Source organism: Alligator mississippiensis, chromosome 2 (assembly GCF_030867095.1).
Source record: "Alligator mississippiensis isolate rAllMis1 chromosome 2, rAllMis1, whole genome shotgun sequence".
Classification (NCBI taxonomy): Eukaryota; Metazoa; Chordata; order Crocodylia; family Alligatoridae; genus Alligator; species Alligator mississippiensis.
In genome coordinates, this window is record NC_081825.1 from 50581059 (window position 1) to 50594698 (window position 13640).

General features: G+C 44.1%; 1 protein-coding gene across 3 annotated transcripts in view; it reads right to left on the bottom strand.

The window, feature by feature from the left end:
- RFC1 (replication factor C subunit 1) overlaps positions 1 to 13640 on the bottom strand; it is a 79032-nt gene that overhangs the window by 3639 nt on the left and 61753 nt on the right. For all 3 annotated transcript variants that reach the window (XM_059721639.1, XM_006258471.4, XM_059721640.1), the window contains exons 12-21: positions 9380 to 9484; positions 8357 to 8753; positions 6968 to 7077; positions 5283 to 5397; positions 3780 to 3868; positions 3081 to 3218; positions 2057 to 2152; positions 1777 to 1875; positions 1092 to 1246; positions 860 to 977 (exon numbers count right to left, since the gene is read on the bottom strand). In XM_059721639.1, coding sequence (XP_059577622.1) covers positions 860 to 977; positions 1092 to 1246; positions 1777 to 1875; positions 2057 to 2152; positions 3081 to 3218; positions 3780 to 3868; positions 5283 to 5397; positions 6968 to 7077; positions 8357 to 8753; positions 9380 to 9484 — 1422 coding nt within the window. The remainder of the gene's footprint in view (positions 1 to 859; positions 978 to 1091; positions 1247 to 1776; positions 1876 to 2056; positions 2153 to 3080; positions 3219 to 3779; positions 3869 to 5282; positions 5398 to 6967; positions 7078 to 8356; positions 8754 to 9379; positions 9485 to 13640) is intronic.

Genomic DNA, 13640 nt, shown 5'->3' on the forward strand with positions numbered 1-13640 from the left:
CTGGAGTGAAGAAAGAGAGAGAAACACAGGGACACTTGCCGAAGTCTAATTGAGAGGGCAAGACCAGACCAACATTTTTAGCTTTCATTGTATAATAAAATCTCTAGTTACTATGATTGCAAAGAAGACAAACTTCAAATCCAAGGCAAGTGCAACCAATGCAGATTTTAAAGCATCAACATTGTTACATTTCATTGCTTAGCAAAAAACAGTGAAAGGAGACGAGTACAATTATGAAAAGCTCTCTCATTGAGGGATCTCCCAGAATATGTAGGGGGAATGAACAGTAAGCCCAGAAAAGAAAAGTGGAGACATGCAGATAACATATATTAAGATGGATAGGTTCTTAAAAGTAGGAGTGTTGAAGGGAACGTAGGTTCCGTTTCAATTTCCTGAAAAGGGGTTTGGGCTGTTGAAAGTTTAGAACATACTGCATTATTACATGAACATATAGTTTCACCAAAATTCACACAGGTTACTGCTCCAGTCAGTGTGGCTGAATCTACCAGGCTGCCTGAACAGAAGAACACGAGTTCTACAATCTGTCATTATTTTTAATAAACCAGGACAGTGGGTTTCAAACTGTGTTCCACAGAACCCTGAGCTTCCACGACAGGTCATCATGGGTAATAGGAGAGTGAACTGGGAGGTGGTAAGACACCACTGCTGGGCTGGGTCTCCTGCTTTGCGTCAGCTCACAGGATAGGGGTAGGAGTTCCATGGCAAAAGAGGTGATATGAAAGCTTTCCATGAGGTTAGGAAGTTTGAAAACCACAAAACCAGGACAGTAATTTCAAGGAGGTGAGCTGGTGCTTAGAAATCTGAATCTGTGCGTTGAAAATGAATGGCAAGTGTTTACCTGCGTAGGAAGAAGGCTCCAGTTCTGCTTCCTGCGAATCTGAGTGTCAACGAGATCACCATCACAGATGCTATCTGCTGCTCTGCTCAGCAGCATCAAATGCTTTTTCAAGTTATTTCTAGGAAAAAAAGCAGTTATTCAGTATTACTACTCCAGGAACACCCACAGAGTTTGTTTTCTAACATGACACAGACACCAAATGCTCTACTATTTGGGAAAAGGAGTAACTCACCCAGCAGCGACAGGCTTCACATGTACATAATTTTCCTGAACAAAAAGAGGTGCTAGAGAGTAGTCATGGAAGAAAAGGTCCGATTTGTCTATAAGAGACATATGAGCAGTCTCCTCACCAGCCGCAAACACTTTCCGGACGACATCAAAGGGCCCCTAAACAACATGCAACAACATGAGCCTTAACTTATGGTGTCTGTGGATAAGGATGGGAAATACTATGGTGATGTCTCACAGCAATATCCATGCTTCCAAACTTTGCATTTCTATAGGTCTTTCTAGTTATGGATCTGAAAGTGCTTCACAGATTTTGTCTCAGCAACCCTGTGAGGGAGATGGAGATAAGGGATTTTGTCTTTATGAGAACAAGTAACTATTAAATTGACCTACGCAAGAGTTGCCAAGCAAAAGACTTAATCACTACACTGTAAGACCTAATTATTTAAAATACTTTAGCTTTAGATCTAGTAAATTAGATCTATAGCTGTCTTCTAGGAACACTGTGTCCTCTAGACACTCTTGGTGATTCTGGATACAGGCTCAAAACATCTCTGAGCAGCAAGTGCCCCACCACATTTTGACAACTAATGTTTTTTCTACTGCTCAACTCAGTAGGCTTTTCTAAGAATCTTCTCTTAGCAAAAACAAAGCAATAGGAGCTATGCCCACAAGTGCATTCCTCTTACCAGTTTGATGTCCTTTTTGGCTTTGCTGGCATCAGCTTTGGCCTTATCATATGTCAAAGATTTATCTTTTGCACACCACATACTAAGATTGTGCAAAACCTAAGAAGAAGCAAGACAGACAAGTTACAGGTAGCTAAGAGCACTCCCAGGAAGAAAAGCATCAATGGAAAAAAAAAATCTGATCTCTATGGAAGAACAGCCCTCAGTGTTTCTGTGCTGCACTGAAAGCAAGGTCTTACGCACTACAGACTACCCAGAATACCACAGGTGCATAACTGACCTGCCTGATGTCCTGATTTGCTGCCATGATTATCTCATTCATCGCAGGTGGTGGGATCTTTAAACCTTCTTTATATGCAACAGACATCATGGCACCCTGGAATAAACAAAATACTTTAGAAAGAAAGTGCAGCTATAAAGTAATCTGCAAACATTTTTTGGAAAAAAAATACAACAACAAAAGGTAGAATCCACAAAGGCAGTATCCACACTAGAAGCTATCAAAATTATTTGATTTCAGTGTTCAGGCTAAGTGTGATCATTTAACTAGCCCTCATGGATTCATAGCTATAACTGACTGTAATCTGTTGTGACTGTTATATGTATCACTACAGTTATTAAATAGGTCTAAATTATTTGGGCCCCAAAATTGATTGTAAAACATGTGCTAACCTAAGAACAGGTGCTCTTGGTTCCTTAATTCTTTTGAAAAAAAAAAACCCCCAAAAAATCCCACAAAACCCATCAGGCTTTTTTCTTCAATGCGCCACTTCACACACAGTTTGAAAATCCAAGCTGTGACCATACAACAGAGGTATCAAACTCATCTGGCCCTGTGCGCAATGTGAGGTGTATGGAGCCAGCCTGTGGGCTATCAGGTCCACAGACTAGCCCACATATTGGACTTAGTGCACAGAACAGGTGCCACATACAGTGTACATCCCAGAACAGCCTTGTGCACTGTGTGCATTGGCTCCAGTGCCATGTGCTTGCACCCAGCACATGCCAGACTAGTTCCACATGCTGCATGTGGAGCCTGGGGCAAGGGCTGGCACATGCTACATGAAGCACATGGGGCCATTCCAAAACTCTCAGATTGCAGGGCTCTGTGGGCCATACCTGTGACACCCCTGCCATACAAGATATTCTACTGTGAAGTATCGTCAAGATGATCCAGTTTTTAACCTTCCAGTATATTAATGACGATACCCGCTACTGTAAGAGTTCCATCAATTAAAAGAAAATTCCTCAGAGAGCTCTCTGCATTCCATGAAGCCCAGCACAGCAATCCACCTGCCCCATACCTTAATCTGTTCTACCCGAGGTCTCTGAAAACGAAGATCAAAACAATAATGGACCAGAGAACGAATTTTGGGATGGTTCCGATCATTACACATGCAGATGATAGGTATCTTTGTAAACTTGATCAATCCAATTAACTCCTGCAATTTAAACAAACACACAGCAAAACTGTTAATATTTTACAGCATAGACAGCAAAAACTATTAGAATGTGTTATATTAAATGGCACACAGTCAAATGGCACAGGACAAATCCTAAACCTGTTATAAATCAGCATAACCTTATTGTAATCACTGTATTTTGTAATACATGTAATCATAGAATCATAGAAAATTAGGGTTGGAAGGAACCTCAGAAGATCATCTAGCCCAACCTCCAATCAATGGAGCTATGTTAATTTTTCATATGAGCTGGTTCTTTATTTCTTATTTGTTTGGTTTGTCACTCACTCTATTAACATGTCAAATAATTTCTACTGCCTTACAACCCAGTCAGTCCAAGCAACTGTTTCTGGTTGTAAAAAATTCACTTCTACAAAGAGCTTTTAATCATCACTATAACAAAATCTACATGCACAAAATAGTTACACCACTTAAGCAAAAGTATCCACTCTTGCCACTGTCAGAGACATGTTACTGGGCTAGACAGACCATAGGGCTAGCCCCATATGGCATTTCTTATACTCGTAAAAGCAGCTTCACCTGTATTCCTCCTCGGTCTTCATTGCCTGCCATTCCATCCACCTCATCCATGATCAGTACATGCTTTGTGCTAACTGAAGGGGAAGTTCCTAAGGAATGAATAAAGAGAAGAAAGTGAAAATGCAAAGGAAATACATTGACTCACCAGGTTATATATTCAGAGTGCTCTACAGTTCAGGCTACAAACAGATGTTCATTTCTACCAGTAGAAAATTCTCAGAAATGTCCACCAGTAGAAATCTTTCAAAGTAGAAGCCTAGAGAGGGTTCAGCCTGCAGCTGCCTTTTCTCCCAAGACCAAGGAAAACAGTACCTGTGTTTCACTACCCAGTAGAGCAGTAGGAAGACTCCCTGTGCCTTCCCAAGTCTGAGGTGTTGAGAATTGGAGGGGAACAGCCTTCTGACCTCCAGAAGCAGAGTGGAGGGAGCACTGAGGCAAAGCCAAAGTCTTGCTGGGCAAGCACTGAGGCAAGCATCTGCTACTGCTCCCTGCCTCTTCCCCAAACTAGGCACTGCCCAGCTTGGGGAAGAGAATGGGGGTTTTGCCTGGCTGCTTCTTTCTCTTCCCAGACTAGTGTGGAAAGGGAGGGTAGAAGAAGTGAGGCAAAGCCCCAAGCCCTTCTGCCAGTCTAGAGAGCGAGCAGGAAGCAGCTGCTGCTCCATTCTGTTCCTAGTCTCAGGAAGTGGAGCCAACCTTCCTGCTAGGAGCAAAGCTGGAGGTTCCAGGCCAGAGAGTCTTGTCCCTCCACTCAGGGTCAGAGCAATCACCACACCTGGTGTCAGGAAGAAATTTTACCCCAGTCAGATTGATATGGAAAGTGAGGGTATTTGCCTTCCTCTGAAAGGGGGACATGGCCCTCTACTCAGGATCTCTTGAGCATGTATTGACAACATTTTATAAAAGAAGGCTATTGGCTGCCATCGTTCCCCTGCTTTACCTATGGCAGTTTACGGTGTTAGGTTTTTGTTGTGTCAGGGTTGATGGTAGTTTTATGTACAGTTTAGATTATAGTTGTATGGGATGGCTTGGACAGGGATGACCCTGCCTCAGACTAAATGAGTGTTTTTCAGCCTGTGGTCCACAGACCCCTGGGGGTCAGCAGACCATGTCTATGGGGCCCACGAAAGATGACTGATCAATCAAAAGTCTGTGAATACCCACACTTACAAATCAAAGGGGTCCAACACCTTCACTCAAATTTTTTTAGGGGTCCACAAATGACAAAGGTTTAAAACCACTGGACTAGATGATATTTGGATGTCCCTTCCAGCCCTACTTCTCTATGCAGTCTATGACTACATATCTTCTTAACAGTTTATATGATTTCTGTAGCTTAAGAATTTGTTCCCAAAATAGGGCACTGCTCTGATTTACTTCATTGTGATATGTGACGCCTTCTTCTAAATACTGCTGCTTGAGCCCAGTCCTGCCAGCCACCAAGTACACTCAACACTTCATAAAACTGGGTCCTAACTGAACAAAAATACTTGAAGTAATCCATACCGGAACAGAAGTCTTTGATGCTGGTATTGTTTAGAGATTCAGCCACCACTTCTTTCAAACTGTTCTTGCTACGAGTGTCACTGGCATTCAGCTCCACATAGCTGTAGCCCAATGCCTAATCCCAATCAGAACAATAATAAAAGAATCAGAAAATCTAAGTTGTGAACAAAGAGATCACCACAAGTATCAACTAAAATCACGAGCAGTTTCCACACAACTCTCGTTTTCAGTTCTCATTTGTAGTGCGATTCTCTTTGTAGTCCCTCTGTTCACTTGCATCCTAAAAAAGTGTTGATCACTAAATACAGAGAGTTGCTACAAAACCCCAAAAGAGAACAAAATCAACTGCTGATTCAGTGAATTGCTTCCACAGTTCCACAAATCTGGGGCTGCGTCTGCCTTCTTTCAGTTTTTACAAAGTTGGAGGCATGGACTAAACCGTAGAGGCTACTGAAGCTGCACAGGAAGAATACTGCGTCAGTTAACGTAACATGGGTAAATCTACCTGGAGCAATGCAGTGCCACATGAAAATACCAGAGTCAGTTCCAAACAAATTAACCAGGGCCCAGAAGCAGAATAGCAGCAGTAGTGCACAAATCCAAAGGCTAGCCCTGCATAGCACCAATCAGCCTGTAGAGATTAGTGCTAGAATCTCGGTACCCAAACTTGCTCAGAGCTGACTCGGCTATGTCTACAGAGCATTGCATAGTGCTGTGCAGGTACATGGCATGCGTCTCAAACAGCAGCTACAGCAAAAGTTTTAAGTCAGGTTTTCCAAAGAGCCATAAGGGAGCTCTGTGCTGAATTCCTTGGGACAAACTCCCTTAGGCCTGTCTGAAAAGCCACACTTGACTCGCAAATATTTCTGAATTCCTGCACTAAGAACTGTGAAATTTTTTTCTCACCACAAAATTAGATCAGATCAGTGTCTCCTGCAACCTTTTCAAGCTAGTGATCCCATATTCAAAATTCTAAATATTTTTGCTTTTCCCCACCAATTTTACCCTTTGACTCCATAAATAAACTGTAATAAATAAGGCTACGTTTCAATAAATTTTTTTACAGTTTTTCTATTTCTTTGCTTGACAATTGTACTACCATTCTCAAACCTTTGCAACTCTCAATTGCCTTCAGTGGCCCATGGGGATCAGTCACGGTGAGGAACACTTTGGTCCACAAGTTGTTCTATGATAATTTTCAGGGCTCTGCAAATACTGCAAACATACACCTGACAGCCCTAACCATTCACCTAGGAAGCGTGCAAATGAGGAAGTGAAAAGATGTAGAAAGAACAGGGAAAATATGCATCTCACTGATTCCAATGTTTCAGTATGCAATATTAGCTTAAACTCTGCTCCTACTGAGTCAATGAAAAATTTCTCTAGGCTTCAACAGAAGTAGAATAAAGCCAGTCCCAAGAGTTTTAGAAAAATCAAATGCTCAGTGAATGTGCTTTCCTTTCACTAAATAGAAAGGCAAACAGATACACATTCCTCTGTGCTTATACCACACCCCTGCAATTATCCAAACATGCATCATCATCTACACTAGTTCTGAACTGAACTCCCTGTACACCCAAGCAGAGGCCCAAAAGTGATCCACCTACACATATCCAATTCTATGATCAAAACGAATACTTGACACTTGTATCTTTTCCCAAGAACAATTGTGAATAAGGACTCACCTCACAAACTAAAGCAGCTGTAGTAGTTTTGCCAACACCTGGTGGACCCGAGAGCAATGCTGCCTTAAAATTAGTACCATCATCTCTGCCTCCAAATTTACTGGGTTTTGCTTTAAAAAAAAAAGAGAGAGAGAGAGAGAGAGATTGCACCTTTTACATGGATATATGCATGACAGAAACAGCTACATACTTTAATAATACACTTTGCAAATGCAAAACCTTAACACAGACAAGCTCAATCTTGGGATATCAAAACAACAAACTACAAATGTATAGGATGATCAGGAATACCTGTATCAGAGGCACTTGGGGACCTATAGTTTAATTCCTACCAATTTAACACTCAGTGTTATTATAAGGCTATAAACAGACACCTCATCTGAGGCAGTCCTCATTGTCCTAGGTTATAACTTGGATCAAAACACAAGCAGCACGTCCATTTACACACAGCCCTGCCAGGCTGCATTGCTGCCCCTCTGCCAATAAGTGCCCAGCCAGAGCAGACAGCCTGAGAGACTTGTCCTTGGAGCCACTCATAATTAACCTGAATGACCCACAATTATTCAAGAGTACACAGGTAGGATCCCAGAACAAGCCTTTCTTCCAGGACAAAAATACTAACATCTTTGATCATTAGCATAGCTGCTGCACTAAACTGTTTTAACAAAATGTAATTAGTATTGAAGACTCATATCATAAAAAATAACTCAAGTTATAAAGAAATATATATGCAGTGAGAAAAAAAAAGGGTGAAGCAAACACCACTTTAAAGTATCAATAGGCTGGATCTTTAAAAAAAAAAAAAAGAGTCTATGGCTGATCCCTGCACATTCCCCTTATAGCAGCTTCATAGCCAGTGCAGACCTCCAGTACTCAGAGCATAACTGGCCATCAGGGAATGCTGCAAAGACCATCTTCTCCTCTCCTTGCTGATGAACAGACAGCTTCTGGGAAGGACAGGTCCCAATGGCAGGACACTCTAGGCACTGTATATGGGGACCAATTGATTTTATTATATATTGTTTGTAGCCCAGCTATTATGGTTGGTCTTGGGGATAATTGATGTTTTATTCTATCTGAGAAAAAGACTGCCCTGGGTACCCAGAGCACTGCGTAGGCCCTCCTATGGTTTGTAAAAATCTAAGTAACTGAAGTTGGGAGTGAAAACATGACTGTAAACCTTGTAAACTGAAAATTAGTTTATAATTGCACAAAGGTGCAACACCTGCTGAAAACCTATCTTCCATTCCCAGACTTAAGCTTCCTGTCAGAGCTGTTTGCGCTGGGGAAAGATGTCTCGGTTAGCTGTGTACGAAGTTGAGCTATGCAAGTGCCAGACACCTACAGAAAAAACCTGCCAACAGACAGAGGTGCTAAATGCATAGTCACCATGTTTGTTCTCGGATGTATTCTCATGCCAGTTCCGGAGCCATCGTAGCAGTTTGTTAGCACAGCTCTGTTCTCCTTGCTGTCCGATTATTGTTTTAACTGACGTGGGCTTATATTTATCCACCCACAGCAAGCCCTCTGTTCCACCTGTGCTTATCTCAGAAACAAAAGTCTCCTCAGCATTTGAGGTATGTTTTGTCTCCGCTGCTTGCTGCATAAAGTCCAGAACTTTCCGCACTTCAGCATTTTCTTTCTTGAATGCTTTGAGACTGCCCCCCTTTCCAGGCGTTGATTTCTTTTTTTTAGAATCAGTTTCTTTCTTAGCTGAGCTATTTTTTTTCTTGGCAGCACCAGCTTTCTGTGGGGTCTTCTCCCCTTGTGACTTTGCTTTGTTTACCTTAGAAAAAAAGATAGGAGAGAAAGGAGCAAAAGAGAATAAAACCACATGGGAATACACCTGCAGCCCTTTTCTACATGTAGCCAGACAGCCTAAGGAAGTGCCACAGCCTGTGACTAAGAACTGGTAAGAAAAAAGCCATTTTCATAGAAATTTTCCATTTTGGAACGTTACAAATAATCAGCTAATCAGAGACCTCAGTTTAGAAATAAACTGCAACATCTCACGGACTTGAAGCCTGCCCATGAAGCTCAGACTTTGGAGGAAGTAATTACAAAAGGCTTCTGAACAGTAATGCACTATGGCCTCCCCTCTTGCAAAAGCCATCAAGAAACATCATGAGAGCTCCCTGCAACAATGTATCACTGGAGATGTAATCTTAAATTGGGGATCACAGGTGATGGAGGAGAGCAGAAACCTGATCATACCAAAGCTGAAGTAACTAAAAGAAAATCTAAACACAATAAACACCTTGTATTTTCAAGTCTCAAGTTAAAAAAAAAAAGTCAGACAGATGGAACTTGAGCTGGAACAGAGCACTCTGAAACCAGGACTCGGGAGCTATCAAACAACTGACACACAGCTAACAGTAGAAGCAGGCAGTCCTTTAAGAAAGTAATACAAACCTCTGCTTCAGCTGCTAATTCGTATTTGGACTTTTTGCCAGGCATAGTTTGAATCAGATCAAATAGGCCATCTTCATCAATAATCTTTGTCCCTAAAGCAGATGCCTAAACCAGAAAAAAAGATCCATTTTATTACACTGTATAACTCACATAATCAAAAGTTAGTCATTATTACATAAAATTAAGAAACACAAGCAATATTTAAGTTCAGTATGAATGTGTACACATTACAGGAATAATTTTAAAAATAATTTTAAAAACAAATGAACACTAACTAGCCTTATGTTTATCAACATAAACGGGGAGAATCAGGGCCACAAATGGCTGTTCCTAGGCATGAGAAATATAGTAAGCAGTAACCTCAAGATAAACATTGTAATATTTCAGCAAAACTTTTAAATGATATTCTAATCAGTTGGTCACTTTTTAAGATGGTAACATTTGAAAATGTACCAGAAATATACAAGAAATTAATTATTCACTTATTTAGTTTTCTTGAAAAAATTTTAATGCTTTAAAATTCTCATCTCCAATGACTTCATAGGATCTTCACAGGGTGCTGATTAACCTATACCTTTTAGGAGAGCTATAAGCATTCAGATTCACCTTTTCGCTCATTAAACATTAAATCACCAGCGTTTCTAATGTGTAAAAAAGGTATGCATGACAATTCATTTCTTCAGTTAAATACTTTTATAACTAATAATATCAACATCTTTGGCACTGGACTTCCTTACATAAAAACACCATTATGACTCTGTTTGCCTGGCTCACACCTAGAACAGACAGCTTCACATCTAATGTCCTCGTGCCTAAGCACAGTGCAACTAAACCCACATTATTGTCAAACTCAAAAACATAGACATGGAAGTAGTTAATGTTACATTCTAGTCAAAACAGAGACACTCTCTGAAACTGGGAGTACAAAGAAAGCTTAACATAAACTACATTTTTTTCCTATGAAAATTACTTAATACAGTGAAACCTGATGTGACCAAATCACTTGAGACTGGAGAAAAGTTTTCCAATTTTCTATCTTAAAGGAGGCACTTCCCCTCTGTTCCCAGTGCACTGCCTGCTCTGTATTCTCTGCTGTGATTTTCTCTCTCAGTTTTTCACCCCAGCCCCTCTGCTCCCTGTTCACGTCATGCATGTATGTGCACACACATGCGCAACGTAGGCAATTCCTTTCCATGATATATAGAGTGATTCTCCAAATGGGCCCCAAATTTTCTGTTTCCATGCAATTTCCACCTTAAGCAGATTAAGGGTTCATACCAGTTACATTTCTACTGGGAGAATCACAGGTCTCCCAGCAAAAAGCCTAAGTATACGAGGATCTGAGCTGTGCACGAACAGAGCATGCAAAAAGGTGTGCTCTGGGGCACAGGCAGGGGGCAGGCAGGCTAGGGAGGAACTTCCCCCTGCAGGAAGGGGGACTGCCTATTGGGGGATCCCCGACAAATCCAGTGGCAGCGGTTATCCCCATGTGGGAGGGGAACCCAGGGGGAGGGACAACCAATGGGCTCTTCCAAGGAAGCCTGGAACAACCTGATTGGCTGCCACAGTTAACGCGGGAAATTTAAACCCATGGCTGTTAACAGCCACGGCAAGCCCCAGCCTGCGGCAGTTGGGACCAGGAGCAGGCGCACACGTGCCCTCGACACACTCACCCGAGACCAGCACTGGTAGTGGCAGCAACAGCAGCTGAAACGTAAGCAGGGCGGAGGGATAGGCACAGCTGCAGTGGATCCAGAGGGAAAGCCCCTGGATCCTATTTGGCAAAGAGCAGCAGGACACCGTGCTCCCGAGCCGCACGCAAACAGGCATGCTCTGTAAGGACGCACCGGTGTTTGCGCCAGCGTTCGCGCAAGGCAGGCAAGCAGGAGGAGCCAGGTCAGAGGCTTCGGCAGGGGAGAGAGGAGGACTTGTAGCTCTACGGACATGGTAAGGACACGGTGCACTGCTGCTAGGGACCGTGCCACGGTGGCATCACCTACCCAGGGCTCCTCTGAGGCCTCAATCCAGACGGGGCCCGACGGGAGGGCAGCAACACCCTGCCCCCCCGTCTGTGGGGGCAGCCTGGTGGGGACCCTGCAGCTGGGGGCAGGAAAGGGGAGTGGGAGTCCCCTCACCTGTCCCTCTTGTGTCTTCGGGCCTTGGAGGAGCAGGTGAGGGAGCTCCAGGCTGAGGTCAGCAGGCTGCGGGGGATCAGGGCTGCCAAGGACAAAATTGACGGGTACTTTCATTCTCTGCAGGTCCAGAAACCTAGTGGAGAAGCCCCCCGGGAGACACCCACCGCAGCAGTATGGCAGACAGTCACCTCCAGAGCCAGGACTACTTGTGCTACCGCAGTGTTAGCTCCCCAGGTACAGCCGGGGAACAGGTACGAGGCCCTGGCAGTCGTGAAGAAGCCGATGCCACTCCATGCACGGCACAAACTGAGCGATGCTGGAACACCAAGAGGAAGAGATGCCAGGTCCTCGTCATTGGCGACTCCATCCTGAGAGGAACGGAGAGGCCCATCTGTCGCCCTGACCCCATGCCATGTGAGGTTTGTTGCCTGCCAGGACCTTGGATTCAGGACGTCACGGAGATGATCCCAGACCTCATCCAACCCTCTGATCATTACCCTATGGTCCTCACCCATGTGGGAATGAATGACATGGTCAGGAGCAGCCCAGACCACATCATGAGAGACTACAAGGCTCTAGGGGCCAAGCTAAAGGAGACAGGCGCAGGTGGTTTTCTCTTCTATTCTTCCAGTGAGCAGATGCGGATGGCGCCATGAGGCATGTATCAGTGAGGTCAACCGGTGGCTTCAGAGCTGGTGTTACCAGGTGGGCTTTGGTTTCTTGGACCATGACCCACATTTCCGCATAGAGAACATGCTCAGGTGGGACAGGCTTCATCTCTCCCCGAAAGGTAAGTGTGTAATTTTCTTTAAGGCTGGATGATCTTGTACAGCAAGCTTTAAACTAGGTTCATCAGGTGATGGGGATGCAGAGGAACATGAGGACACTTCACCATCAAGTCAGGTGATGTACTCAGGTAGTATCCAGGTAAATGACAGGGGCCAGGGCAGGCTTAGGAACAAGGGGGCGGTACATGCACCTACAGGAGGCCTCAAATGCCTCTACACAAATGCTTGAAGCATGCGGAATAAGCAGGAGGAACTCGCCCTCCTGCTAGCTAGCAAAAACCCAGACCTAGCGGGGCTCACAGAGACCTGGTGGGATTCTACCCAAGACTGGGCAGTAGGCTTCGAGAGCTAGAGGCACCGCCATACCTAGGGTCAGGGATGAACTAGTTAGGAAACTTTTGGAGGGGCTGGATGTGTTTAAATCAGCAGATCCAGATGCTCTTCACCCGAAGGTGCTGAGGGAATTGGCGGGGGTCATAGTGCAGCCCCTGGCACAGCTTTATGAGCGCTCCTGGGGCTCTGGCCAGATATCAGAGGATTGGAAAAGGGCCAATGTGGTCCCCATTTACAAGAAGGGGAGAAAGAGGACCCTGGCAATTACAAGCTAGTCAGTCTTACCTCTGTCCTTGGAAAGACCTTTGAGAAAATTGTTAAGGAGCACATCTGCAAGGGCCCAGCAGGGGACGTAAATCTTCAGGGGCAGCCGACATGGGTTCATTGATGGCAGATCCTACCTGACTAACCTGGTCTCCTTTTTTGACCAGGTCACCAAGTCCTTGGATGCAGGCATTGAGGTAGATGTGGTCTACCTGGACTTCAAGAAGGCCTTTGACACTGTTTCTCACCCCACTCTCAAAAAAAACTAGGCAGCTGCAGCATTGATGCCTACACAGTCAGATGGGTAGCAAATTGGCTAGCTGGTCACACCCAGAGAGTGCTGGTGGATGGGTTGTTTTCCACCTGGAGGGATGCTGGCAGTGGAGTCCCCCAGGGCTTGGTCATGGGCCCTGTACTGTTCAACATCTTTATCAGTGACCTAGATGTGCGTATGGAATGCACGCTGTCCAAATTCGCTGACACCAAGATGTGGGGTGAGGTGGGCAGCTGGAGGGCAGGGACAGAATCCAGTTAAATCTGGACAAATTACAGAGGTGGACAGATGAGAATAGGATGGAATTCAATGCAGACAGGTACAGGGTACTGCATCTAGGGAGAAGAAACCAGCAACACACCTATTATAGGCTGGGGAACACCCTTCTCGTTAACACAGTGGCAGAAAGGGATCTTGGAGTCATTGTTGACTCCAGGATGAACATGAGCTGCCAATGCGAGGAACTG